The 25,996-nt window shown below is 37.9% G+C and overlaps 1 protein-coding gene and 1 pseudogene across 8 annotated transcripts in view; one reads left to right on the plus strand and one right to left on the minus strand.

The window, feature by feature from the left end:
• Positions 1–25,996, minus strand: part of PIBF1 (progesterone immunomodulatory binding factor 1) — a 226,777-nt gene that overhangs the window by 49,379 nt on the left and 151,402 nt on the right. The window contains exon 15 of one of the 8 annotated variants that reach the window (XM_022577056.3): positions 1–23,897. The exons of the other annotated variants lie outside the window; for them this stretch is intronic. Within the exon in view, the coding sequence (XP_022432764.2) occupies positions 23,562–23,897 (336 nt within the window). The 3' untranslated portion in view covers positions 1–23,561. The remainder of the gene's footprint in view (positions 23,898–25,996) is intronic. 8 annotated transcript variants of the gene reach the window in all.
• LOC149746843 (small ubiquitin-related modifier 2 pseudogene) lies at positions 16,243–20,988 on the plus strand (annotated as a pseudogene).

Raw genomic sequence — 25,996 nt, forward strand, 5'->3', positions numbered from 1 at the left:
AAAAACAGATTTCATTAAAATCTAGACAATTTTATAAGAACCTAAAATTGTTCGAAATGTTCTAGCACAGATACAGCACACCAACTCTCCCTTATATGAATTACTCTGAAAAGCTCTTCCTGTATAAATTCGAAGGTTTTAAAAATTATTAATCAACATAACTATTCTTTAGCTAAAAATGAAACTTTTATTTGAACTTTATTTCTACTCAAAATAATATAATCACATGATAATTTAGTAATTTTTCATGTCTTCATATTCCCTTCCATCTTTACTTATGTACCTAAACCACTATGTATAATTTATGTACCTAAATCACTATGTATAATTAAAATTTTAAACAATTATGTTTAAAATATAAACAACATAAAATTTACCATTTTATCCAATTTACAGTGTACAATTCAGGGGCATTAAGTACATTCTTGATGTGTAACCATCACTAGTATCTATTTCCAGAACATTTTCATCAACCCAAACAGAGACTCTATACCCATTAAGCAAAAAACACTCCTCTTATCCCCCAGTTCCTGGAAACCCCTATTCTCTCTGTCTGTATGTATTTGCCTATTCTAGATACCTCATGTAAGTGGAATCATATGATATTTGTCATTTTTTGTCTGCTTAATTTACTTATTGTAATGTTTTCAAGGTTCACCCAGGTTGTACCATGTATCAGAACTTCATTCCTTTTTATGGCTAAATAATATTCCAATGTATGTTTATAGTATATTTTGTTTATTCATTCATCTGTTGGTGGATACTTGTGTTGTTTCCACTTTTTGGCTATTGTGACCAATGTTGTGGTGTATAAATATCTGTTTTGAGTCCCTGTTTTCAATTCCTTTGGGTATCTACCTAGGAGTGGAGTGGAATTGCTAGGTCATATGATAATTCTATATTTAACTTTTTGAGGAACTGCCAGCTGTTTTCCATAGTGGCTGCATCATCTTACATTCCTACCAGAAATGCACTTGGTTCCAATTTCTCCACATCCTCGCCAACAAAGTTATTTTATGTGCCTATTGGCCATTTGTATATCCTCTTTGGAGAAATGTCTATTCAGGTCTTTTGCCCATATTTTAGTTAGGCTGTCTTTTTTTTTCTTTTTTTTGCTGTTGAATTGTAGGAGGTCTTTATATATTATGGATATTAAGCCCTTATTAGCTGTATGATTTGCAAATATTGTCTCCTATTCTGTGGGTTGTCTTTTCACTATCTTGATACTGCCCTCTGGATCACAAAAGTTTTTAATTTTGATGAAATCCAACTTACCTACTTTTCTTTTGTTGTCCATACTTTTGGTGTCATTTTAAAGAAACCACTGCCAAATCCAAGGTCATAAAGATATTCTCCTATGTTTTCTTCTATGAGTTTTATACCTTTCTTTTTGAAATTTAGGACTTTGGTCCATTTTGAGTTAATTTTTGTATATAGTGTAAGACATGGGTCTAATTTCAATCTTTTCAACATAGATATCCAATTTTACCAGCACCATTTGTTGAAAAGACTGTCTTTTCTCCATTGAGTGGTCTTGGCAACCTTACTGGAAAAACCATTAACCATATATGTGAGATTTACTTCTGGGCTCTCTATTCTATTCCATCAGTCTTATATGTCTATCCTTAAGCCAGCACAACACTGTTGTGATTACTGTAACTTCACAGTAAATTTTAAAATCTGAGTTTTTCAACTTTTGTTTTTTAAGATTGTTCTGGCTATTTGGGGTCACCTGAAATTCCACATGAATTTTAGAATGGGTTTTTCTATTGCTGCAAAAACATGCCTTTGGGATTCTGATACACACTACACTGAATCTGTAAGCTGTTTTGGGTGGTACTGTTATCTATCTTAACAATATTAAGTCTTCTATATACAGATGGCTAACAGGCACATGAAAAGATGTTCAACATTGCTAATCATCTGAGAAATGCAAATCAAAATCACAGTAAGATACCACCTCACACCTGTCAGAACAGCTATCACCAAAAAGACCACAAATAACAAATGTTGGAGAGGATGTGGAGAAAAGGGAACCCTCGTGCACTGTTGGTGGGAATGTAAATTGATACAGCCACTATGGAGAACGGTCTGGAGTTTCCTTTAAAAACTAAAAATAGAACTACCATATGATCCAGCAATCCTATTCCTGGGCATATATCCAGAAAAGATGAAAACTCTAATTTGAAAAGATACACACACCCCAATACTCACAGTAGTATTACTTACAATAGGCAAGACATGGAAGCAACCTAAGTGTCCATCAACAGAGGAATGGATAAAGAAGATGTGGTATACACACACACACACACACACACACACACACACACACACACACACACAATGGAATACTACTCAGCCATAAAAAAGAATGAAATTTTGCCATTGGCAACACCATGGATGGACTTGGAGGGTATTATGCTTAGTGAAATAAGTCAGACAGAGAAAGACAAATACTATAATGTTATTTATCTGTGGAATCTAAAGAATACAACAAACTAGTGAATATAACAAAAAAGAAAAGGACTCTCAGATATAGAAAAGAAACTAGTGGTTATCAGTGGAAAGAGGGAAAAGAGGGAGGGGGAAGAGAGGGGTAGGGGAAGTACAAACTAGTAGGTATAAAATAAATAAGTGGGAACTCCCTGGCGATCCAGTGGTTAGGAGTCCATGCTCTCACTGCTGAGGGTCCGGGTTTAATCCCTGGTTGGGGAACTAAGATCTCACAAGCTGAGTGGCCAAAAAAACCTACAAGAATATATTGTACACCACAAGAAATATAGCCAATAGTTTATAATAAATATAAATGGAGTATAATCTTTAAAAATTGTGAATCACTATGTTGTATTCCTCAAACTTATACAATGTTGTAAATCAATGATACCTCAACTTAAAAAATTCAAGAAAATAACCCCCAAACCAACCAACCAACCAAAAAACAATCTTAAGTCTTCTAATCCATTAGCCTGGGATGTCTTTCCATTTATTAGGTCTTCTTTAATTTCTTTCAGGAATGTTTTGTAGTTTTCAGTGTACAAGTCTTTCTCCCCTTTGATCAAATTTATTTCTATTTTATTTTATAAATGAAATTATTTTAGTTCCTTTCGGGATTGTTCAATGTTAATATGCTATGTACAACTTAGTACAGTTGTATACTATGTATATAGTTGTATATATACTATGTTGTATACTATGTACAACTTTATATTATTCTTTTTTACTTTCTCTTATATCATAATCATTCTTCCAGGCTGTTAGAATACCTTCATTTATATTTTTGTATTTTTAATGGTTACAAAACTGTCTAGTAAGCCAATGTGCTAGAGTTTAATTACATTGTTTATACTAGTAAACATTTAGGATGCTATCAATTTTTGACTAGTATAAATAATGCTAAAACAAACTAGTTTTGTATTGTAGATGTTTTATCTTTTTCTCATATTTATTTATTTGGTTGCACTGGGCGGGCTCCTTAGTTGTGGCAGAAGGGCTCCTTAGTTGCAGCACGTGGGATCCTTAGTTGTGGCTCGCTGGCTCCTTAGCTGTGGCATGTGAACTCTTAGTTGCGTCATGCATGTGGGATCTAGTTCCCTGACCAGGTATTGAACCCAGGCCCCCTGCATTGGGAGCTCAGAGTTCTATCCACTGCGCCCCCAGGGAAGTCCCTAGACGTTTTTTCTTAATATTTTGTTTGTTAAATTTTTTCAGAACAGAAGATGCACTAAGGTTAAAGGGGTATAACTATGTAATACTCTTGACACATAAGACCAAAGTTCTTTCTAAAGGACTTTATCATTTTATATACTCAACCAACCTTAAGTGTTTTTTTTTTTTTTTTAATTAATTAATTTTTGGCTGCTTTGGGTCTTCATTGCTGCATGTGGGCTTTCTCTAGTTGTGGCGAGCGGGGGCTACTCTTCGTTGTGGTGCACGGGTTCCGTTGCTCCGCGGCATGTGGGATCTTCCCTGACCAGGGCTCAAACCCGTGTCCCCTGCGTTGGCAGGCAGACTCCCAACCCTTGGGCCACCAGGGAAGTCCCAACCTTAGTTTTCTTTTTGTTTCTTTGTGTTTACTCTTTTTCTCCTAAGCAAATATGAAATGTATGCTAGAACAGGACTAAACACAGCACTGTCAGTATCAGGAGGCCCCTACTTTGGTATATAGTAAGTTCTCAAAAAAGGTATTCTAAAGTTGGATACGCAAAAACTGAACAATAAGAACAAAAGTGGTGGATATCTATTATTATAAGGATGAGGGGGTGGGGAAGGGAGTATTTTATTATGCAGAATAATAAATTATAAAATTCCTGCTTTATGAACTTAAATGTTCTTTGACAAAAAATTTCTAGCTTTTTATATGAAAAAAATTTTTTTCCTCTTTCCTTTACAACCCCTAACGAGTTTGAGGCTAAAGATATGCTGTTTTTCTAGGACAAGAAATGATTTCTATTTCCTTCTCAAATAAACTACATTTACAAGTTCTATACATTTTTTTCTTCAAATTAAGATCTAAACATATATATTTTAGCACTGCAAATTTTTTTTACAAATTAATTAATTAATTAATTCATTTGTGGCTGTGTTGGGTCCTTGTTGCTGCACGCAGGCTTTCTCTAGTTGCAGTCAGCAGGGGCTACGCTTCGTTGCGGTGTGTGGGCTTCTCATTGTCGTGGCTTCTCTTGTTGCGGAGCACGGGCTCTAGGCGTGCAGGCTTCAGGAGCTGTGGCACATGGGCTCAGTAGTTGTGGCTCATGGGCTCTAGAGCTCAGGCTCAGTAGCCGTGGCACATGGGCTTAGTTGCTCTGCAGCATGTGAGATCTTCCCGGGCCAGGGCTCGAACCTGTGTCCCCTGCATTGGCAGGTGGATTCTTAACCACTGCACCACCAGGGAAGTCTGTAGCACTGCAAGTTTTTTGGTCTCCCTCTCACAGGGAAAAAAAAATAATGAGTTACTAGCACCCTCGAAGCTGAAGGTGGAGAGAAGGGCAGGATGGGTATAGTGGAAGGTAGAGAGGAAGGCAGAAAGAATCAAAGGCAGAAACATTCATTGTGAAAATGATCAACCATGAGGTCCAGGTAGGTGAGGAGGAAAGTGAAGCCAAGAGGTGGCTGACCAACTGTTAGAGGATATCTGCACACAGTTTGAGGACCACTTTATAAAAGCTATGTAAACTATTCATCTAAATTATACTAGACATTTTTGTTATGGCTGCATTAAGTATAGCCCAGGAAAAAAATTCCTCAAAGAATAAGAAATGAATAGTGAAAGGAAAGAAGACTTTTTTTGGACACAATTCATTGCAGTGAAAGGAGAGCCATAAAGAAAAAAATACCATAAATATTTTCTATGGTTTGGGTTTTAGTGTCCTTTTTCCTTGCTTTGGTAATCATTCTTTAAAATCTATTACAATGTCACTGGAATCTTATTACTCTACTAAGTTACTTTATGAACATTCAAATATGCAGCTGGACAAAAATAAAACTAAGTCCTACTTACCTGTACAACCAGTTTCACTAGTTAATTAAATCAAACAATTGCCTTGACTTTGTTTTTACAGAACTGACCCTAACTGAATAAACTGAACTGGCAAGTTGTTTTGTGTTTCGAAGTGCAGAATAGCCCAGGGTGCATGTGGGGGGATTGGGTGGTGTAGGAAAGAACTAAGGGCATTTTCAAATTGTAGTCAGCTGTAGTCTAGAATGAGCCATGTTTAAACTTATCAAACCTGACTTCAGTTACATAAAAAATATAACAGCAGGCATTAGTCTTAATTATTTTAGTTCATTTTTTTCTCATTACAGCAATTACATATATTAGGTTTTAGTATTATAACAAAATTAAGGGTCAAAAGCCTTACTTTCAGAATGTATTTCTACTATACAACCTACAAACTTCTCTCTCTAGATAATAAAACTTCTATAGTGCTGTCAATTTTAAGAATGTTTCTTTATAAACTTGTGAGCTTCTAAATCCCCCCAATTTAATTTAATTCCTCAGGGAAAAGTACACGTACATTTTTCAGTGAAAAGTGATGCTAATATCTATTTTTGAAATCAGTGTAACTTAACAGAATTTAATTCCTCCAATATGGTTAAAAAAGCTTTCTGTAACTATAATCATTAGTATTAAAAAAAGTTTCACAATCGCTCACTTTGCCTATTGTTAGTAATCTTTTCCTTATAAAGCCTTAGTAATTAGTGACTCAGGAATCATATACGTAATGAATGATGCAGGACCAAACCCATGATACAACATTTTATAGAATCGTTATTTCTCCTTTGTTTCAGTAAACTGTACACATGATTCAGAGAAAAGCAACACCTGATTATAATACATATGTTCTCTTAAAGTTAAAAGACATATGAAGGTGACTACAATTTGTTGTGTTTTTCCTAAAAGTGGGATTTTTTTTCTTGTGGAGTTTATTTTCGAAGAAACTCCTAGAAATGGTACTCTTCCTTACCAGGGACAAAACGCATTCTGTTGAATGGAATTTAACATTGAGTTGCTTTCTGTGTATAAAATATATACAAGTGACACCTTCTAGTAGTGGTAATTAGTTGTGCTGAAAAACCCACATATCCTGTTGCCTGATCTTTCCGACTGTGCCATGGAATGGAAAATGCCTATTTGAGGTCCAGTAGGGGGCAATACTTTGGTACTACTTTTCTGTGTTCTCAGTCCACAGCAGTAGTTCTCAAACCCAGCCAATCATCAGAAGCACTGGGGGAAATGTTAAAAAGCGGATTTCTGGGCTCTGCCCCAGTCCCAGTGAATCAAAATTTCTCAGGGTTGGGCCTTAGATTCTGATGATCAGTCCAATTTGGAAGGCACAGCTCTTGTGGTCTTGGACTTGTTATAGGCCACTCCATTCAACTATTCTAGTAGGTTTAAAAGTACTGCACATAAACCATCTCACATGCTGAATTTGCCATCCTCTCCATTAACGCTGGCTTCTTCTCCTAGGTCCCTATATGGTTAATGACATCATCATCTTCAACAGGGGTAATATTTAATGGATACAAGTCAACCAATTAGGATGTCAGCCTTTGCACTGGGGCAGGATCCTGAAGAAACTCTGTGGTTCTAGGTGTTACTTTTTTGTTGCCAGAAGATGGGGAGGTCTAGAAGATCTTAGGAGAGGGACCAGGACAGACAGGATAGTGGTGGCAGAATGACACTTGTGGGCTGAGGGCAACATCTGTTTTACAAGTGTTTGTGCAAATATTCTATTATTTTAATAACCAAAAGCAAGCGCATACTCATTGACTGTCAGCCCTGCGCTGGTCCTGAGTAGGGTCCAGATAATAAGGAGAAATTCATGAGAGGAGGATGTTAAAATATTTGAAAGTAATCAGCGTGGAAGTGATGACTGAAGTCACAGGAGTACATAGGACGGCAGAGGATTATTTCTTTTCTGTATCACTTTTATTAGAGTCACAAGACTAGCCTGTTAAAAATGCAGATTCCTGGGCTTCATTCTGGACCTACTTAATCACAATCTCTGAGGGCAGGATTTAGAAACCTGCATTTTCAACAAAAATCTTAGATGATTCTTACACTCACTAACATTTGAGAACCACCACTGAGGTGTAAGAACAGAGCAAAGGGCAGACAATGAGGGACACCTACATTCCAGGTCTAGAAGAAGATGACTGTATCAGCTAAGAAGACTAAAGAGTCATATGAGGGAGAACGGTGTTGCAAAGCAAAGAGAGGACAAAATTTCTAGAATATCTATAATATCTATAATGTCATGCCACAGATAGATCAGGGGACTGAGACGAGAATACTGACAATTAGGAAGTCATTGGTGATCAATGAGGAAGGGCATAGCTGAAGGAAGAGGGGAGAGAACAGAAGGAATTAAGAACAGAGAGAACGGTTAAGTTTTGAAAGTTATGTATGTTAACACACACACGAACACGCGCACTCGCGCTCATTTGTTGAAGAGGGACCACAGGGGAAAAAAAGTAAGGGAAGAGACTAAAAAATCCCTGGGTGAAAAAGACTCAAGGAAAATAAATTTAGATGATTTAATTGTAATAATGAAAAGATATATGATGGAATTGATGGTTTGGGGAAGTGGAAGTGACCTGCAATAAAGATAATGGGAAATAGGATAGATACAGAAAAATAAAAATACCGGGCAACAGGAATGAGGGCCTTGTTGATGTTCAACAACATGAATCTGTTATGCTTCCAAGCAGCAAAAGTAACAAATTTCCACAAGAAATTTTCAGTACGTTAACAAAGAATCAAAGAATTTTCTCTCCTCTCCTCCCTTTCATTAAATGTTGATAGAGTAACTACCTGATTGTAAGATACTAGGCTAAAGGTGGGAATGTCAAGAAAAGCCTGATGGATGAATCTGGCAACAAAGCAATGGCGAGTGCTCATGAATGTAGTGCTCAGATGGTTGATAAGGTCCAAGGCTGGGTTAGGGGGCAAAGTGGAGCCAGGACGGGCTTGACAGATTGGAAATGCGAAGAGTTTATGAGTCTGGGACTCCTAATGAGTACAAATAAAGCACAGATTTACTGGGAATGAAAGGACTGGTAGAGCTGGAAGGACTGGGAGAGCTGGAAGGACCGGTGATTAGCGTCAGAGAATGGAATTTTCAAGTTCAAGTGCTTTAAATTTCTTTCCCCCTCAAAGTTGCCCCTGAGAAATTCATTTTAATATGGTTCACTTGTACAACAATGCTGATGGGGAAGGAGGGATTTATAGTGTGATTTGTAATAGCTCTTGAAAGAAAAAAATTATAGTCATTTATGAATTATCAAGGCACACCAGTAAGGGAAAAAGTTTAAACAATTATATTATTTGTTTGATGTGTAAACAGAATATAATTTATAAATAAGTCATTGTTTTTCTTCAGTGGTGGCTGGCATTTGGTGCACACACGCGCACACACACACATTCATATGACCTCGTATGTGAACCTTTAAAAAGATGGCTTAAAGAATAAATTCTAGTATATTGTCCTGGATCCATGTAATTGAATTTTTTTCCAGAATGAACTATAACAAAGACATCTTGGTTTAAGCACTTGGCAAGGTTAGACACAGAGCTGTTACTACAATTAAAGTTAATGTTTTGTCCACGTAATGAATCAGACCTTTGTATGGTAAATATATGTTCATCATTACTAAAATAAAAAGGTTAATTTCTATATAATCCTACATCAGAACCTCAAAAAATAAGAGACAGAATGACAATAATTAATGATAATTTATACACGTTAAGGGCAATTTCTGGTATTGTGTTTTGATTATGTCACATATTACCTATGAATACTGTTTGTTCCAACAGCCTCTTCGCTTTAAATCTTTATGAAACTATCACCCATCAACAATTTAATTATTCCTCATGTCCAGTCACATTACATAGTGTGCATCCATAAAATATGTAACACTAGCTTCACAAGGAGTGATGTACCACATGAAATACACACAGACACACAGAGAAAAGGAAGTCTCTCCCAAATTCTTAACATTACAAAAAAGTAAGTTCTGTTGTCTATGTCAAGAAGTTAATTTTTCTCTAGACAATGTTACTTTCCTGGGGGTATTTTCCTGCTACCAACAAAAATAGCTTTAAGGACTGCCAAATCGCACAAGTGACAAAAGGTGGCCACAGTTACCTTCACAGAAAAGTGAGTCACTAACATCTTCCCTACTCCTTCCTTTCCTTTCCTCCTATCTTTTCTCTGTGGTTCTCAGATTTCATTCTCTTTCATGTCTCTGTTTTTTTCTTTTGTTAGAGCAGTTTGAGGTTCACAGCAAAATTGAGCAAAAGTACAGAGAGCCCCACATATTCTCTGCCTTCCCACAACCCCACAGTCATCACCATTTGTTACAATTAATGAACCTACACTGACACACCATTATCACCAGAAGTCCACAGTTTACATTAGCGTTCACTCTTGGTGCTGTATATTCTATGGGTTTTGACAAATGTACACTCGTCCCTTGGTATCCACAGGGGATTGGCTCCAGGACCCCCCATGGATACTAATATCCGAGGATGCTCAAGTCCCTTATATAAAATATGATAGTTGGGCTTCCTGGATGGCGCAGTGGTTGGGAGTCTGCCTGCCAATGCAGGGGACACGGGTTCAAGCCCTGGTCTGGGAGGATCCCATATGCCACGGAGCAACTAAGCCTGTGCACCACAACTACTAAGCCCGCACTCTAGAGCCCGCGAGCCACAACTACTGAGCCCGTGTGCCACAACTACTGAAGCCTGCGTGCCTGGAGCCCATGCTCCGCAACGGGAGAGGCCACTGCAGTGAGAGCCCCATACACCGCCGCGAAGAGTAGCACCCGCTCACCGCAACTAGAGAGAGCCTGCGTGCCGCAACGAAGACCCAACACAGCCAAAAATAAATAAATAAAATAAATAAATTTAAAAAAATATATATGATGGCATAGTGTTTGCATATAACCAACACATATCCTCCCATATACTTTAAATCATCTCTAGATTACTTATAATACCTAATACAATGTCAATGCTATGTAAATAATTGCAAATACTATGTAAATAGTTGCAAAGACAATGTAAATACTATGTAAATAGTTGCTGGTGTGAGCAAACTCAAGTTTTGCTTCTTAGAACTTTCCAGACATTTTCCTGAATATTTTTGACCTGCAGTTGGTTGAATCCGTGAATGTGGAATCTGTGGATATGGAGGACCAACCGTAATCCCATGTATCCACTGTTTATATCATAAAGAATATTTTCACAGCCCTAAAAATCCCCTGTAGCTCTATTATTTCTGGCAACCACTGATCTTGTTACTGTCTCCATAAGTTTCACCTTTTCCAGAATGTCATTTAGTTGGGACCATACAGTAAGTAGTCTTTTCAGAATGTCTTTGTCTGTTTTTAAAAGTTACTTTTTCCCCTTCTGCCTTGCTTTTCTGTTTTTTTTTTTCTGTATTAAATGTTACAAAACAATCTGTCTTCAAAACTAAAAGTAATCCACTCATTTGATCAAATTTCAATAAAACATTTTATTTGGAACTTAATATTTTACAAATGAGGAAAATGAGGCACAGAGGGGTTAAACAACTTATCCAACTTTTACAACTTGTAAGTTACCAAAAATGAGATTTTAACCCAGTGGGTCTGGCTCCAGTATCACGTGCTTCGCCAATATTCATCATTGCCTCTTGATAACAGAAAAGAAAGCAGTATTATGTAAGACTAGCCCAAAATGCGAAGAGATAAGAATTCCTTTCCTTTACCCTTTATTCCCAAAATAAAGAACGTGGACTAAAAGCTTGCATGTATATGCGCACAGACAAACAGTAAAGAAATGTGGCCAATTTACCACAAAGAAATATGCTTCATAGCCATTCTTCCATGATAAAAATATCTGATTGCTTCTACCCGGGCACCTCTGTTCTTGTGGGACTTTCAAGCTAGAGCCACTTACCTTGCTGCTTTGGTCACTTTCAGAAGATATACAAGAACCATGGCATTCATTTTATGCCTTTCTTGTGCCCATTTGGCTAGAACTACAGGCAGCAACAGTCGCTATCCTCTTTCCTGCTTTACTTTCTTCATACAACTTAAGTTCTAATTGAGAATATATTTTACTTGGAACAAATCCTTGTTTCTCCTCCCAGTAGAACATAAGCTCCAAAGGGCAGGAATTTTTGTCTGTTTTATCCACTGATTATTCCCAGGGCTTAGAACAATGCCCAGCACATAGTAGGTGTTCAATAAATATTTTCTGTAAGACTGAATTTCATATAAATACTACCTAACATTTGACAAAGTCACTTACTTAGTTTATTTCTTTTTTTCCTTTTTAATTTTTTTAAAAAATTAATTTATTTATTTTTGGCTGTGTTGGGTCTTCATTGCTGAGCGCGGGCTTTCTCTAGTCGTGGGGAGCAGGGGCTACTTTTTTTTTTTTTTTTTTTTTTGCGGTACGCGGGCCTCTCACTGTTGTAGCCTCTCCCGTTGCGGAGCACAGGCTCCGGACGCGCAGGCTCAGCGGCCATGGCTCACGGGCCCAGCTGCTCCGCGGCATGTGGGATCTTCCCAGACTGGGGCACGAACCCGTATCCCCTGCATCGGCAGGCGGACTCTCAACCACTGCGCCACCAGGGAAGCCCAGGGGCTACTCTTCATTGCAGTGGCTTCTCTTGCTGCGGAGCATGGGCTCTAGGCACGCGGGCTTCAGTAGTTGTGGCACGCGGGCTCAGTAGTTGTGGCGCACGGGCTTAGCTGGTCGGTGGCATTTGGGATCTTTCTGGACCAGGGCTAGAACCCATGTTCCCTGCGTTGGCAGGCGGATTCTTAACCACTGCACTATTTAGGAAGTCCCTAAATGGTTTATTTCCTAGGCTGTGTTAAATGACATGGAATAGACTAAGACATTTTACAATAACATTACCTTCATAAATTTTTCCTACATAGTCCTTTCTTGTGTGAAGAGCCATAGGGATACAAATTTATTTGGGGGAAAAGTAACATGGTTTCTATAATGGAAAATCCTGCTATTTATTGGAGTTTGTCAAGAATAATGTCTGTGATTTAGTGATAAAAATGTTAAAACATGGATATAAGGCCTTCAAAAAAACTCAGTAAAGTGTAAAACAAGATTTATTTTAAGAAGGGAACCACCATGGAATGAGAGGGTTGCCTTTTTGTGAAGATGAAGCCTGACTATTTCCCTAGATAAAGAAGGAAAATAGTGGGGTTCTCTGAGTCATGGTCATACATATGAATTATAAATAATTTGGAGGAGAGTTACAGACTGAAATTATTCATATTTGTAAATGGTACTAATTCCAACCAACGGGAGATACCACAGTAAATTTGTTCAAGATTGTTCAAGGGGCAGTCTTGAACAAACTGAAAAAACAGATTGAAAAGGGGCAGGACAAAAATATGGAAACATATTAACAATTGCTTCACCATGACACTATTAATTCAAAATGAGAGATTAGATTAGCATTGCTCCTGGAGATGGTGGATACATACAACTGGGAAGCATTACAGGTTTTTATACGACAGTCACACCAGATGACTCCCTATCTCTCTAACATGCTTTACTCCTTCTTACTTTTTCACCTTTCTTCTCTTTTCAACCCCTAAACTGATTTCTCAAGAAGGCTTCCATAAGGAGAAAAAAATGTGTTACATATCTGTCCAGATAAGTGTTTGCACTTTGTGGGTTGCAAGCAGTATTAAAAAAAAGAAAAAAGAAACAGAACAGAATAGCAATGAATAGAAGGTGCTACACGTGGTAAGGGTATTCACTGTGATGGGAAAACCATTTCAGATACACACACATACCTATATACATATATACACACACACACACACACAAGCAAATACACATACATACATATGTACTGGGTTGCTATGTAATATGCATTTCTTACTACAGGTCATGGTCAAAAAAATATGAAAGCTATTTGTCCAGGTGGTAGTTACATCTTTAATTATAAAGGACCAGATTTATATTCAAATCAGTCCAAATCCAAATCAGTCTCAGGTCAACTTTGTAGCCAGTTTTCTGAGGGCTTGATCACTAAATGAAAATTTTAGATCTGAAGAGTGAAGGGACCATGTGTTTCAGTACTCAATATGCTAACTAGGCCAACAGCATATCCATCAGGAACCTGAATGAACTGAATAGACTTTGCATTTGAGTCACTTTTCTGATTCTCTGATTCTTCTCTGATACACTTGGCAATCTAATGAAGTCCACTCAGTCACAAGAACTTCTTTCAGGCCTCAGGAAGCCTGGGAGGCTGGGAAACTCATGGGTCTCACACTCTGAAGATTTCAGTTAGCTCAAGGAACATTTCTATGGTTTCACACCATAGTACCACTAGTATTAAGTAAGCACTCAAAATTGCTAGCCTTTATTATTATTATCTATTCACATAATTTGATTTTAATAAAGTATTTACTTAAATATTTGTAATAAAGACTATGTTATCAGTGCTGTTAAATAATGTTTATCTTAATTATCTTATTACATATTATTATTGCTTAACTCTTGCTTTTCTATATAATGATTCAACAAATTAGTTGAATTTTATCAGTAATTCATGTTCTCTAATTTAAACTGAACAATTCTGGTTAATTTGAAGTTTTTATTAGTTTTAAAATATGCAGTTTTGCACACTTCTCCTAAAATGCTAAGTTTGTATGCAATTAAATATACTTTTTCGGGCTTCCCTGGTGGCGCAGTGGTTGAGAGTCCGCCTGCCGATGCAGGGGACGCGGGTTCGTGCCCCGGTCCGGGAAGATCCCACATGCCGCGGAGCGGCTGGGCCCGTGAGCCATGGCCGCTGAGCCTGCGCGTCTGGATCCTGTGCTCCGCAACGGGAGAGGCCACAACAGTGAGAGGCCCGCGTACCATAAAAAAATATATATATATATATATATATATATATATATATATATATACTTTTTCATTTGAGAAGAGCAACTGATTACTCTTTAGAATTGCAGTTTTAATACCATGTACGTCTTCATAGAAATTAATTATCATTAACAAATCTTACTATATTGTGTTAAAATTCATTCGAATGGTTCACTCTGAATATTTCCATATAGGCAAAATAAGCATAAGTTACTCCAATTCTGGAACTACTATTTCTTTTAAAAAATGCCACCTTTATTAATAAAATACTTATTTCATCAATACCATGGCCAGGTGAAATATAATGACATATAGGACAAAAACCAACCAAACAACAAAACTGTCAGCATTTACTGAGTGATTAACATGTCAGCGTGCTAAATGCTTATCTTAGATTGGGTTATCTCTAATTCTTGGGGCAAACATATATACAGTATTATTATTCCCACCTTACAGGTTGAAAAATTGAGGCTTACAGAGGATAAATAACTTGCCTAGAGTCATGTAAGCCAGTCTGCCTTACTTGAAAGCCCATGGCTTTCATAATCCAATGGTAAGTGAATATAGCAACATTTAAGTGCTACAGACATGTAAGACGTTCTTAACCTTTATTATATCTTTTTATTACTCATCTTAGCTATTGGTTTTATTTCCCTTTCACCCTAAAACAAAACAAAGCAAAAGAAAAAACTCCCCAGTGTTTTTAATAAAGGTTGATGATTCTACGGATCCCATGCAATTGGAGTATTTTTTTTCATGGTGGTGGTGGGTAGAGATGACATATACTGACTTCTGGTTCCATATATAACAGAAAGCATGTGGTAGAGTCTGTGATACTATAAGGTTTTCTTTTTTTCTCTGATTAGCAGCTCTGATTTCACTGTCATTCTTTGGCCTTCTTGGTCGGGATCTCCACTCTGCTTCAAGTTCATTCTAGTATACCTCAATACTTTAATATACTTTGTCCCATAAAAACCCAAAACTAATCCTTCAACAAATGTTTATTTACTACCTACTAGAAACAAGAACTGTACTAAATGGGAGAAATACCCAGACCAATAAAAACAGAGTCCCTCCCCTTATAAAGCTTATAGACAGCCATGTCAACAATTATGTGTGTGTGTGTGTGTGTATATATAGGTATATTTGGTATCATGGGGATACATAAGTCATTTTTACCTGGGGTTCAGAAAAGGCTTAAAAGAGTAGGTGATTACTTGAAATTGATCTTGAAAGACAAGTATCTGTGATTTAGACAAGCGTGTGCTGGGCAGACATCAGAATGTGCAAAAGCATGGAGACACAAAATAGCATAGAGTGCTTGGAGAATTACAAGTAAAGGACAAGTAGTTACGTATGGAGGGAGCATGGTGTAGTGAGTGTGTGTGTGTGTGTGTGTGTGTGTGTGTGATGTAAGATGAAACTGGGTAGGTGGGCAGGGGCTGGATAATGGACGGTCTTATATATCATTATTCTTAGGAAACAAACAACTCTGACTGTGGGAGAAACAAAATCAGATTTATATTTAGAAACAGCACTCTGGCAACAAGGTGGAGGGCTTAAAGAATAGAGTAAGGCGGAACAGATGGTTACTAAAATAATTCAGATGAGAGATGGTATAAGAGGTTGTACCCAGTCAGTACCACTAACGCAGGAGGTTGACTAGAGAGACGTTCAGAGATGATGTGAAAAGAGCGGGGAGGACTTGGTATTTGCTGAATACTCCTTCTGTACTCTTTGAATTAAGATTATCTATACTTAGCCCATACACAACTGACTTAGTAAAAAAAGGTTAAAACAAAAAGATTTATTGCGGGTGGTAGCTGAAGCCACGGAACAAGATGAGGTAAGACGTGCATCTTAGTAAGAAGAAAACAGTGCCAGGACAGAACTCGGGGGCACGCTGACAGTTACGGAACAGAGGAACAAAAGGAAACGAAGGAGACTGAGAAGTAGCAGGATAATAAAGTGGTGGGGCAGGAGCAAAAGACACATTACCTGGCGGAGAAGGAGGCTGCAAGCAAGGGCCTGGGGAAGGGAGGGTAACAGAAAATGAAGACAACAAGTAGGTTAGGGTCAAATTGGTCTTCTATGCCATGCTAAAGAATCTGGACATTGGGAGGCAATGGACATTTTAAAATAGGAAATCATGATCTACAGTAGGGAGGACAGTTCTGGTTGGAAGAAAGACTTTTGATGGACTGATGAATTAAACTGCATTTGCTAAATTTAAAAAATTGTAGGCAACACAGTACCTCATCCAAGTGTTTACTTTTTAAGCCTTGTATTTCTAATGGTGAAATAAAAGCACTGTTCTTTATTAAAGGAATTTTATGTATCAACAAGTTTTCAGGAAAACACCTTGGGAGGCAATGGGACCCAATAAATCACACTATTTTCCACCTTTCCTATGAAATGAAAATGGAAAGGTTTTCATAGGAAAAGTCATGCTTGCACATGCTTGCACATGAAGAAATTTGGTCGTAGCTGTTTATACTGTGATTTCAATTGAGTTCTGAGTATGGATAATCCTTCATAGGTTGAGTTTAGCCACCATTTAAAGTGTCTTCATAAAGATTACAACGTGATTTGGCATTGAAACAAAGCTTGTGTTAGAAGAAAAGCATAGAGAAAAAGTTGTGTAATGTATGATAAAAATCACTGCCTAAAGACTAAAGGAATGTTTGCCTAAAATTAAAATTAAAGTGATAATAAAGCATTGCATCACAGTTTAACTGGCAGCATCCCCGCTTTTACTCTTTAGTACATAAAATAGTGGAGTTTTTTATTGTGCCAATGGAATGCTAGAAATTAGGTGGGAAAGGCTGACCTTGAAGTTTTAGGGCTGGGGTTGGCATGTGAATATCCTCCTTTAAAACGCTGAGGCGGGGCTGTAGGAGTTGTGTGTACTATAGACTCCTTCCAAGGGACCGGGCTCACTAAGGATGCTGGCAGAACACTCCCTGCAATTACTAGCGTCAGGTAACTCAAAGGACAGAGGCAAATGTTTTACTCATCTAGATACTTATGTTTACTATGTTTGTGGAAATCATGTTTCCCAAAGTCACTAGTAGATACTAGAACACACAGGCAAGTATTACAAAGACTCCATAAAGCACGAACTCCTTCTGCCACATAATTTTTCCTTGTCTGAGCATACATTAGATACCCTTGCTATCTCCTTTTCTCAGTCTTGAAGCTTTCAAATCACATGTTATGTTTTTAGATGCTTCTGAATTTTTCCTATAGTAAATCCCTTTACTGGGATGCTGTAACATTTCCATATTCCTTTAATATACTTGCTCTTGATAATGAAATGGAGAAGGTGAGGAAGAAAGGGAGAGAGAGAGGGAATACCACATGCATGCAGTAACTAATTCAAACTACAGAGGAGGAATATTAACTGAAAGGATCTCTTCCATCCATCCTAGAACCTCAGTACCTCCTCTCCAATAATAACCAACACCAATGATTTCTTTTGGAGTGCATCACTCCAAGTATTTTCATGCATACATCATAAGCACATTTAGGTGTGTATGTATGGGTCTCCAAGTATATGTATGTATATACTTACTTGGCAGTTAGATTTTGGGTACAAACAATATTGTTGGAATGTAATCCTTGTTTACAGATACATTAGAAAAAATTTTGCCACTTATTTTCATAATCTTTATAAATCTACCTATGTTTGGTGGATGGGTTAGGTCAATGATCAAGCTAATGAATCAACATTTATTTTATACCTATTATGAGTTCGATAATGCATTGGTTGCCAAATCTATGCCTTTGAAAAATCTTATGTGAGTTGGAATAAATCCCAACAATTAAAAAATACAGGGGCTTCCCTGGTGGCGCAGTGGTTGAGAGTCCGCCTGCCGATGCAGGGGATACAGGTTCGTGCCCTGGTCCGGGAAGATCCTACGTGCTGCAGAGTGGCTGGGCCCGTGAGCCATAGCCACTGAGCCTGCGCGCCCGGAGCCTGTGCTCCGCAACGGGAGAGGTCACAACAGTGAGAGGCCCATGAACCGCAAAAAAAAAAAAAAAAAAACATACGGTGAAAATTAGTTCCTCGCTTCTACTCCCAATCCCAGTGGTACCACTGCTTGATGTCAGAGAGACAGACATGGATGGTCCTGGAGGCTCACTTCCTACTACTAGAATAGGCTGATAGGCGGTAAGTTCTACAGGTTCCCTCTTCCACTGTTACACAGTCACCCTACCCTCTTTCACTTTAAATGTGCAGTGTTTGGGGATCTCTATCAGATCCCTTTATGTGGTGCATCCAGACCTCCTCTGCTACGCCTAAGCACACCTATCTGTGGGAAGATAACTTGGGTGATGGTGTATGCTCTGTTAATTCTTTGATTGTAAGTTTATCAAATAAAGCTGATTTTATATTCATAATGCGTGAATAATGGTACTTGTAAGCCCCTGGCATGACAGTTGTATGTTTTCTAAACTTTTTCTCTACGTTTTTTTTTTTTTTTTTTTTTTTTTGCAGTACGCGGGCCTCTCACTGTTGTGGCCTCTCCCGTTGCGGAGCACAGGCTCCGGGCGCGCAGGCTCAGCGGCCATGGCTCACGGGCCCAGCCGCTCTGCGGCATGTGGGATCCTCTCGGACCGGGGCACGAACCCGTGTCCCCTGCATCGGCAGGTGGACTCTCAACCACTGCGCCACCAGGGAAGCCCTTTCTCTATGTTTTAACAGAAACACAACCCTACCCCCTACACACACACTCACATACACACACACATTAAAACTCAAATGGAGGAACACAATATTATTCTGCAATCTTACTTTTAAAAAAATTTATCAAGATAGTATGAATGTTCTTTAAAGTTAGTACATATAGATCTACTTTATTCTACCTATGCATCTTGAAGTCTCTCTTAAATCTAGCAATCTAAAGGAAACCATAAACAAGACAAAAAGATAACCCTCACAATGGGAGACAATATTTGCAAATGAAACAACAGACAAAGGATTGATCTCCAAAATATACAAACAGCTCATGGAGCTCAATATCAAAAAAACAAACAATCCAGTTAAAAAACGGGCAGAAGACCTAAGTATACATTTCACCAAGGAAGACATACAGATGGCCAAAAGGCACATGAAAAGATGCTCAACATCACTAATTATTAGAGAAATGTAAATCAAAACTACAACGAGGTATCACCTCACGCTGGTCAGAATGGCCATCATCAAAAAATCTAGAAACAGCCCTCTTGGTGCTGCTTGTGTGCGCGTTCGGTGCGGACCTGGTACCTCTTTGGGGAAGCGGCAGCGGAGGAGGCTCCGGCGCTCGCCGTGGCCGATGAAAAGTCCAAGGAAGGGGTCAAGACTGAGAACAACGATCGTATTAATTTGAAGGTGACGGGGCAGGATGGTTCCGTGGTGCAGTTGAAGATTAAGAGGCATACACCACTTAGTAAACTAATGAAAGCCTATTGTGAATGACAGGGTTTGTCAATGAGTCAGATCAGATTCCAATTTGACGGGCAGCCAATCAATGAAACAGACACACCTGCAGCTGGAAATGGAGGCTGAAGATACAATTGATGTGCTGCAGCAGCAGACAGGAGGTGTCTACTAAAAAGGGAACCTGCTACTTTACTCCAGAGTTCTGTTCCTCCAGACCAAGAAGACATTCTCAATTAGAAAACAGCAATTTGGTTCCACCACATCCTGGCTACTACAGTATAGTTTCTCTATTCTTTCATTTTTCCCCTTCCCCATTCCTTTATTTTTATACATAAAGTAACTGGTATATGTGCACAAGCATATTGCTTTTTTTTTTTAACTAAATGGCCAACGGTATGTTTTGATTGACATCAAATGGAGATGGAATGGGGAAAAATACTGGTTCTGTGAAGATACCCCCTTTTCTCCATTAGTGGCATGCTCATCCGCTCTTATCTTTTTATTTATTTATTTATTTTTGGCTGCATTGGGTTTTCGTTGCTGTGCGTGGGCTTTCTCTAGTTGCGGAGAGTGGGGGCTACTCTTCATTGCAGTGCGTGGGCTTCTCATTGTGGTGGCTTTTCGTTGCAGAGCACAGGCTCTAGAGTACAGGCTCAGTAGTTTTGGCACATGGGCTCAGTAGTTGTGGCTCACGGGCTCTAGAGAGCAGGCTCAGTAGTTGTGGCGCACGGGCTTAGTAGCTCCACAGCATGTGGGATCTTCCCGGACCAGGGCTCGAACCCGTGTCCCCTGCATTGGCAGGTGGATTCTTTTTTTTTTTAACTTTTTTTATTTTTTATAATTTTTTTAAAATTTTAATTTAATTTAATTTTATTTTTTTTAGGCAGGTGGATTCTTAACCACTGCACCACCAGGGAAGCCCTGCTCTTATCTTTATATTCCAGTAAGATATTTTGCTCTCACTGTTTCACAAAAAAAGAACATAAAAATTCTTGCATACGTTGTTCGATTGGAGAATTTTAATGTTTTTCATTTATCATTGTAAAACCAAGGACAATTTTATAACTTTTTTGTACGTAGCTGTTACATGCAGGGCAATCTGTCTTTAAGTAGGGATAAATTACTCTAAAATAAATGAATCCTAGATAGTTTTCCCTTCAAGTCAAGCATCTGTTTGTTTAAATAAACTTCTTGTTTTTTTAAAAACAATCTAGAAACAATAATTACTTGAAAGGGTGTGGTGAAAAGGGAACCCTCCTGCACTCTTGGTGGGAATGTAAATTGATACAACCGCTATGGAAAACAGTATTGAGGTTCCTTAAAAAACTAAAAATACAACTACCATATGACCCAGCAATCCCACTACAGGGTATATACCCTGAGAAAACCATAATTCAAAAAGAGTCATGTACCAAAATGTTCACTGCAGCACTGTTTACAATAGCCAGGACATGGAACCAACCTAAATGTCCATTGACAGATGAGTGGATAAAGAAGATGTGGCACATATATACAATGGAATATTACTCAGCCATAAAAAGAAATGAAATTGAGTTATTTGTAGTGAGGTGGATGGACCTAGAATCTGTCATACAGAGTGAATTCAGAAAGAGAAAAACAAAATACTGTATGCTAATGCATATATATGGAATCTAAAAAACAAAATGGTACTGCTGAACCTAGTTGCAGGGCAGGAATAAAGAGACAGACATAGAGAATGGACTTGAGGACACGAGGTGGGAGGATGAAGCTGGGGCTAAGTGAGGGTAGCATTGACATATATACACTACCGAATGTAAAATAGTTGGCTGGTGGGAAGCAGCAGCACAGCACAGGGAGATCGGCTCGGTGCTTTGTGATGACCTAGAGGGGTGGGATAGAGAAGATGGGAGGGAGGCTCAAGAGGGAGGGGATATGGGGACGTGTATGCATGTGGCTGATTTGCTTTGTTGTGCAACAGAAACTAACACAGTATTGTGAAGCAATTATACTCCAATAAAGATCTATTAAAAAAAAATCTAGGGCTTCCCTGGTGGCGCAGTGGTTGAGAGTCCGCCTGCCGATGCAGGGGACACGGGTTCGTGCCCTGGTCTGGAAAGATCCCACATGCCACAGAGCAGCTACGCCCGTGAGCCATGGCCGCTGAGCCTGTGCGTCCAGAGCCTGTGCTGCGCAACGGGAGAGGCCACAACAGTGAGAGGCCTGCACACCCCACAAAAAAAAAAAAAAATCTAGCAATCTAAACTTTTGTAACAAATGACCTGGATTGCATTAAGTGCCTCCTAAGTACAAAATTCAAGGCAACTCAATCCATTTGGTCACTTGAGATTGTGCATGTCCTTTTCTAAATAAGTTTTCTAAAATTAAGTTAGCTATAACAGATAAATCTGTAACTGCTTACACTAGAGGACAAGGCCTTTGTGAAAAAGGGTGTATACCCTAAGAGGGCAAGACCATGCCGCCTTTGTTTATCAGTGGTTGAATATAGTGGGAGTTTGATAAATATTTACTGAATGACTAGAAAGAGAAAGAGCAAGAATCTGGAGTAAGGAGGTGAAGGAAGACCAATTCTTGTTGGTAGTAATGTGGCATAATTTACGATTTAGCCTAGATTTTCTACTATTTAATAAACTCCACATCGACACTCTTAACTAACTTGGTGGTTTCTTGAGAATTAGGTGGGCATATACCTACGCACAAAAAAGGAAGCCAATTAACTTTCTTCTCTTTTACACTGGGCCAACTAATGAAGCAATGCTCTGAAGACACTGGACATCAAGCATTGAAGGACAGTGACCCCTGAGACACGGGAAACAAAGTGAGCCCAGCCCCACAACTGCTCCAGTTTACTGCATGGAGAGAGTTTCCAGGCCATGGTGCAGGGAGGGAGAATCAAGGCAGAGCCTGCCAAACTCCTTGAATTAAGGAGTGCTGCTAGAAGAAGAACTTAAGGTGGCTACAGTTCACATGGCAGAGTGCTGAATAAAAGAGCTGCACAGAGAAAGAACACTAAAATTTGAGTATTCACATGGGCACTGAACAGTGCATGTGTGCAAAGAAGCTACAAGAGACTGAGACAGAACCACTGAAAAGATTAGGAGGAACAATCTCTGAAGATCACACAGGCCAGGAATTGTACTGTTCCCACCAGCCAAAGTAAGAAACTTACTAATTCACAGGACATGGGGTATAGTAACTGAAAGACTTTGGTCTCAGCAGTAGGGAAAACAATTAGCCTTAAGATGAACACTTCTTTGTTTATAAAAGCAAGACTTGAAAGGACAAAACGTTTTCCAAGAAACTTAATCATGTCTGAGAAATAAGCTTATAAAAACTTATAGGCATGCAAAGAAGCAGGACAATATGCTATATATGAGATAAATCAATATAATTGAAACCAATCAAGAAATGACACAATAACAGAATTACTAGATAAGGATAACAAAACAGTTACTGAAACTGTATTTCATATGCTCAAGAAAATAAAGTTTGAAAAGGTTGAATAGAGACCTGGAAGATACAAAAGAGATCCAAATTGAACTTCTAGAAATGAAAACTATAATATCTGAGATGAAAAACATAGTGTACTGGATTAACAGCAGATTACATATTGGAGAAGAAAAACTTAGTGGAATTGAAGACTTAGTAAGAGAAACTATTCAAAAGGAAAGGCAAAAAAAAAAAAAAGGCTGCAATAATTGAACAGAACATTGTTTGTTCTATTGTAGGACAACTTCAAGCAGCCAAATATATGTGTAATGGAGTCTCCAAAGGGATGAGAGAGGGTAGGACAGAAAAAACATTTGAAGAAAGAACGGCTGAAGCATTTCCAAATTTGATGATCTTACAGAGAAAAGAAGTTTGACAAATCTCAAGCACAAGAAACATGAAGAAAACAACAGCAAGCCACATCTTAATCAAATTGCATAAAGCTAGTGAAAAAAAGAAAATCTTAAAGCAGCTAGAAAAATAAGACACATTACCTAGAGAGGAACAAAGGTACAGATGACAGCATATATCTTGGTAAAAACAATGTAAACTAGACGAGAGTGGAGCAACATCTTTCAAGTACTGAAAAAGAGAGAGAGAGGGAAAAAAAGTCAACCTTGAATTCTTTACCTAGGAAAAATATCTCTCAAAAACAAAGATGAAAACAAACAAACAAACAAAACAAAGATGAACCCAGAAATTCTTAGGTGTGTACTCAAAAAAAAATTAAAATAGGTAGTTAAGTATAGGGTGGTTGTCCTCAAACGTTCATAGCAGCACTATTCACAGCCAAAAGATGGAAATGACCCAAATGGCCATCAAGGGATGAACGGATAAACAAAATGTGATATATCTGGAAATCTGCTACAAGAGTAGACTTCAGGTGCTTGAGATTATACTACATATATCTTTAACTTATCACTATCCAGTTTCATGTCATATTTTACTACCTCACGTATAGTATTATACATTATACATAGTATTATACAGTATTATGTATAGGACATTATAGTGAGATGCTCACACCACACACACACACACACACACACACACACACACACACACAAGGTAAGTATGTGAAGAGATAGGTATGTTAATTAGCTTGACTGTCGTAATCATTATATATATATATATCATCATGTTGTACACCTTAAACATATAAAATTTTTATTAAAAATAATTAAAAAGTAAAATGAAAAAAGCAAAAATAAAAATTCAAGTTGCAAAACAAACAAAAACTCCCAAAGGTGAAGGCCACGAAACTTAAGACAGATAACTTCAACTTCACCAAAATTAAAAACTTTTGTGATTGAATGAACTAACAAGAAAGTAAAAGACAGCTCACAGAACGAGAGAAAATATCTGAAAATCATATAGCTAAAAGGATTTAATATCCAGAATATATAATGAACTCTTATGACTCAACAACAAAAAGACAAACAACTCAATTTAAAAATGGGCAAAGAACTTCAGCAGACATTTCTCCAAAGAAGATATACAAATGGCCAATAAGAACACAAAACAATGCTTAACATCATTAGTTATAAGGTTAATGCAAATAGAAATCACTACAAGACACCACTTCACACCCACTAGGATGGCTAGAATTTAGAAAAACACAAAAAAATGAAAAATGAGCATTGGCGAGGATGTGAGAAATTGGAACCCTGGACATTGCTGATGGGAAGGTAAAATGGTGCAGTTGCTGTGAAAAAGTTTCATGGTTCCTCAAAAAGTTAAACAGGATTATTGTGTGATCCAACAATTCCACTACTTAGGTATACACCCATAAGAACTGAAAACACATGTTCAAACAAACAAAAAAATTGTACATGAATGCTCACAGTAGCACTATGTACAGTAACCAAATGATGGAAACAATAAATGTCCATTAACTGATTAACAAAATGTGATATATTTGTACAATGGAATATTATTCAGTCATAAAAAGGGATAAAGTACTGACAGATGGTGCAACATGAATGAACCTTGAAAACATTACACTAAATGAGAGAAGCCAGACACAAAAGGTCACATATTGTATGATTCCATTTATATGAAGTATGTAGAACAGGCAAATCCAGAGAGACAGAAAGCACATTAGTGGTTTCCAGGGGCTGGAGGGAGAGGAGACTGGGGAGTGAGTGCTTAGTGTGTACAGGGTTTCCTTCTGGGTGATGGGAATGTTCTCTAACTAAATAGTGATGATGGTTGTACATTACAAACACAACAAAAGCCACTGAATTGTACAATTTAAAATGGTTAAAATGGTGAATTTTACTCCAGTAAAAAAGAGTGAACCCTTCCAGTCCATTTGGCCATAGTAGCATAACAAGAGAAATATGTTTTAATCTTTACTTTTGTTAAGAATAGATAGAAATGTAAAAAAAAAAAAAAAAAAGAGAAAAAACCAAACAACAAAAAGGTAAAATAACTTTTTGTAACATACAGAAGTGAAAAGAACTCATCACCAGCAGACCTGCTCTATAAGTATTGTTAAAAGAAGTAGATGAATCAGAAGCAATGTGATGCCAGGTAGAAATCTGGATTTACACAAAGGAATAAAGAACACAGGTCATGGTAACTATTTGGTTAAATGTAATACATTTTCTTCATGTTATTATACCTCTTTAAAAGATAAAGTAAAAATGATAGCAATTTAATGTGAGGCTTATACATGT

This window comes from Delphinapterus leucas, chromosome 18, assembly GCF_059928025.1.
Source record: "Delphinapterus leucas isolate spDelLeu-1000000601 "Yukka" chromosome 18, BTC_Dleu_Yukka2, whole genome shotgun sequence".
NCBI lineage: Eukaryota > Metazoa > Chordata > Mammalia > Artiodactyla > Monodontidae > Delphinapterus > Delphinapterus leucas.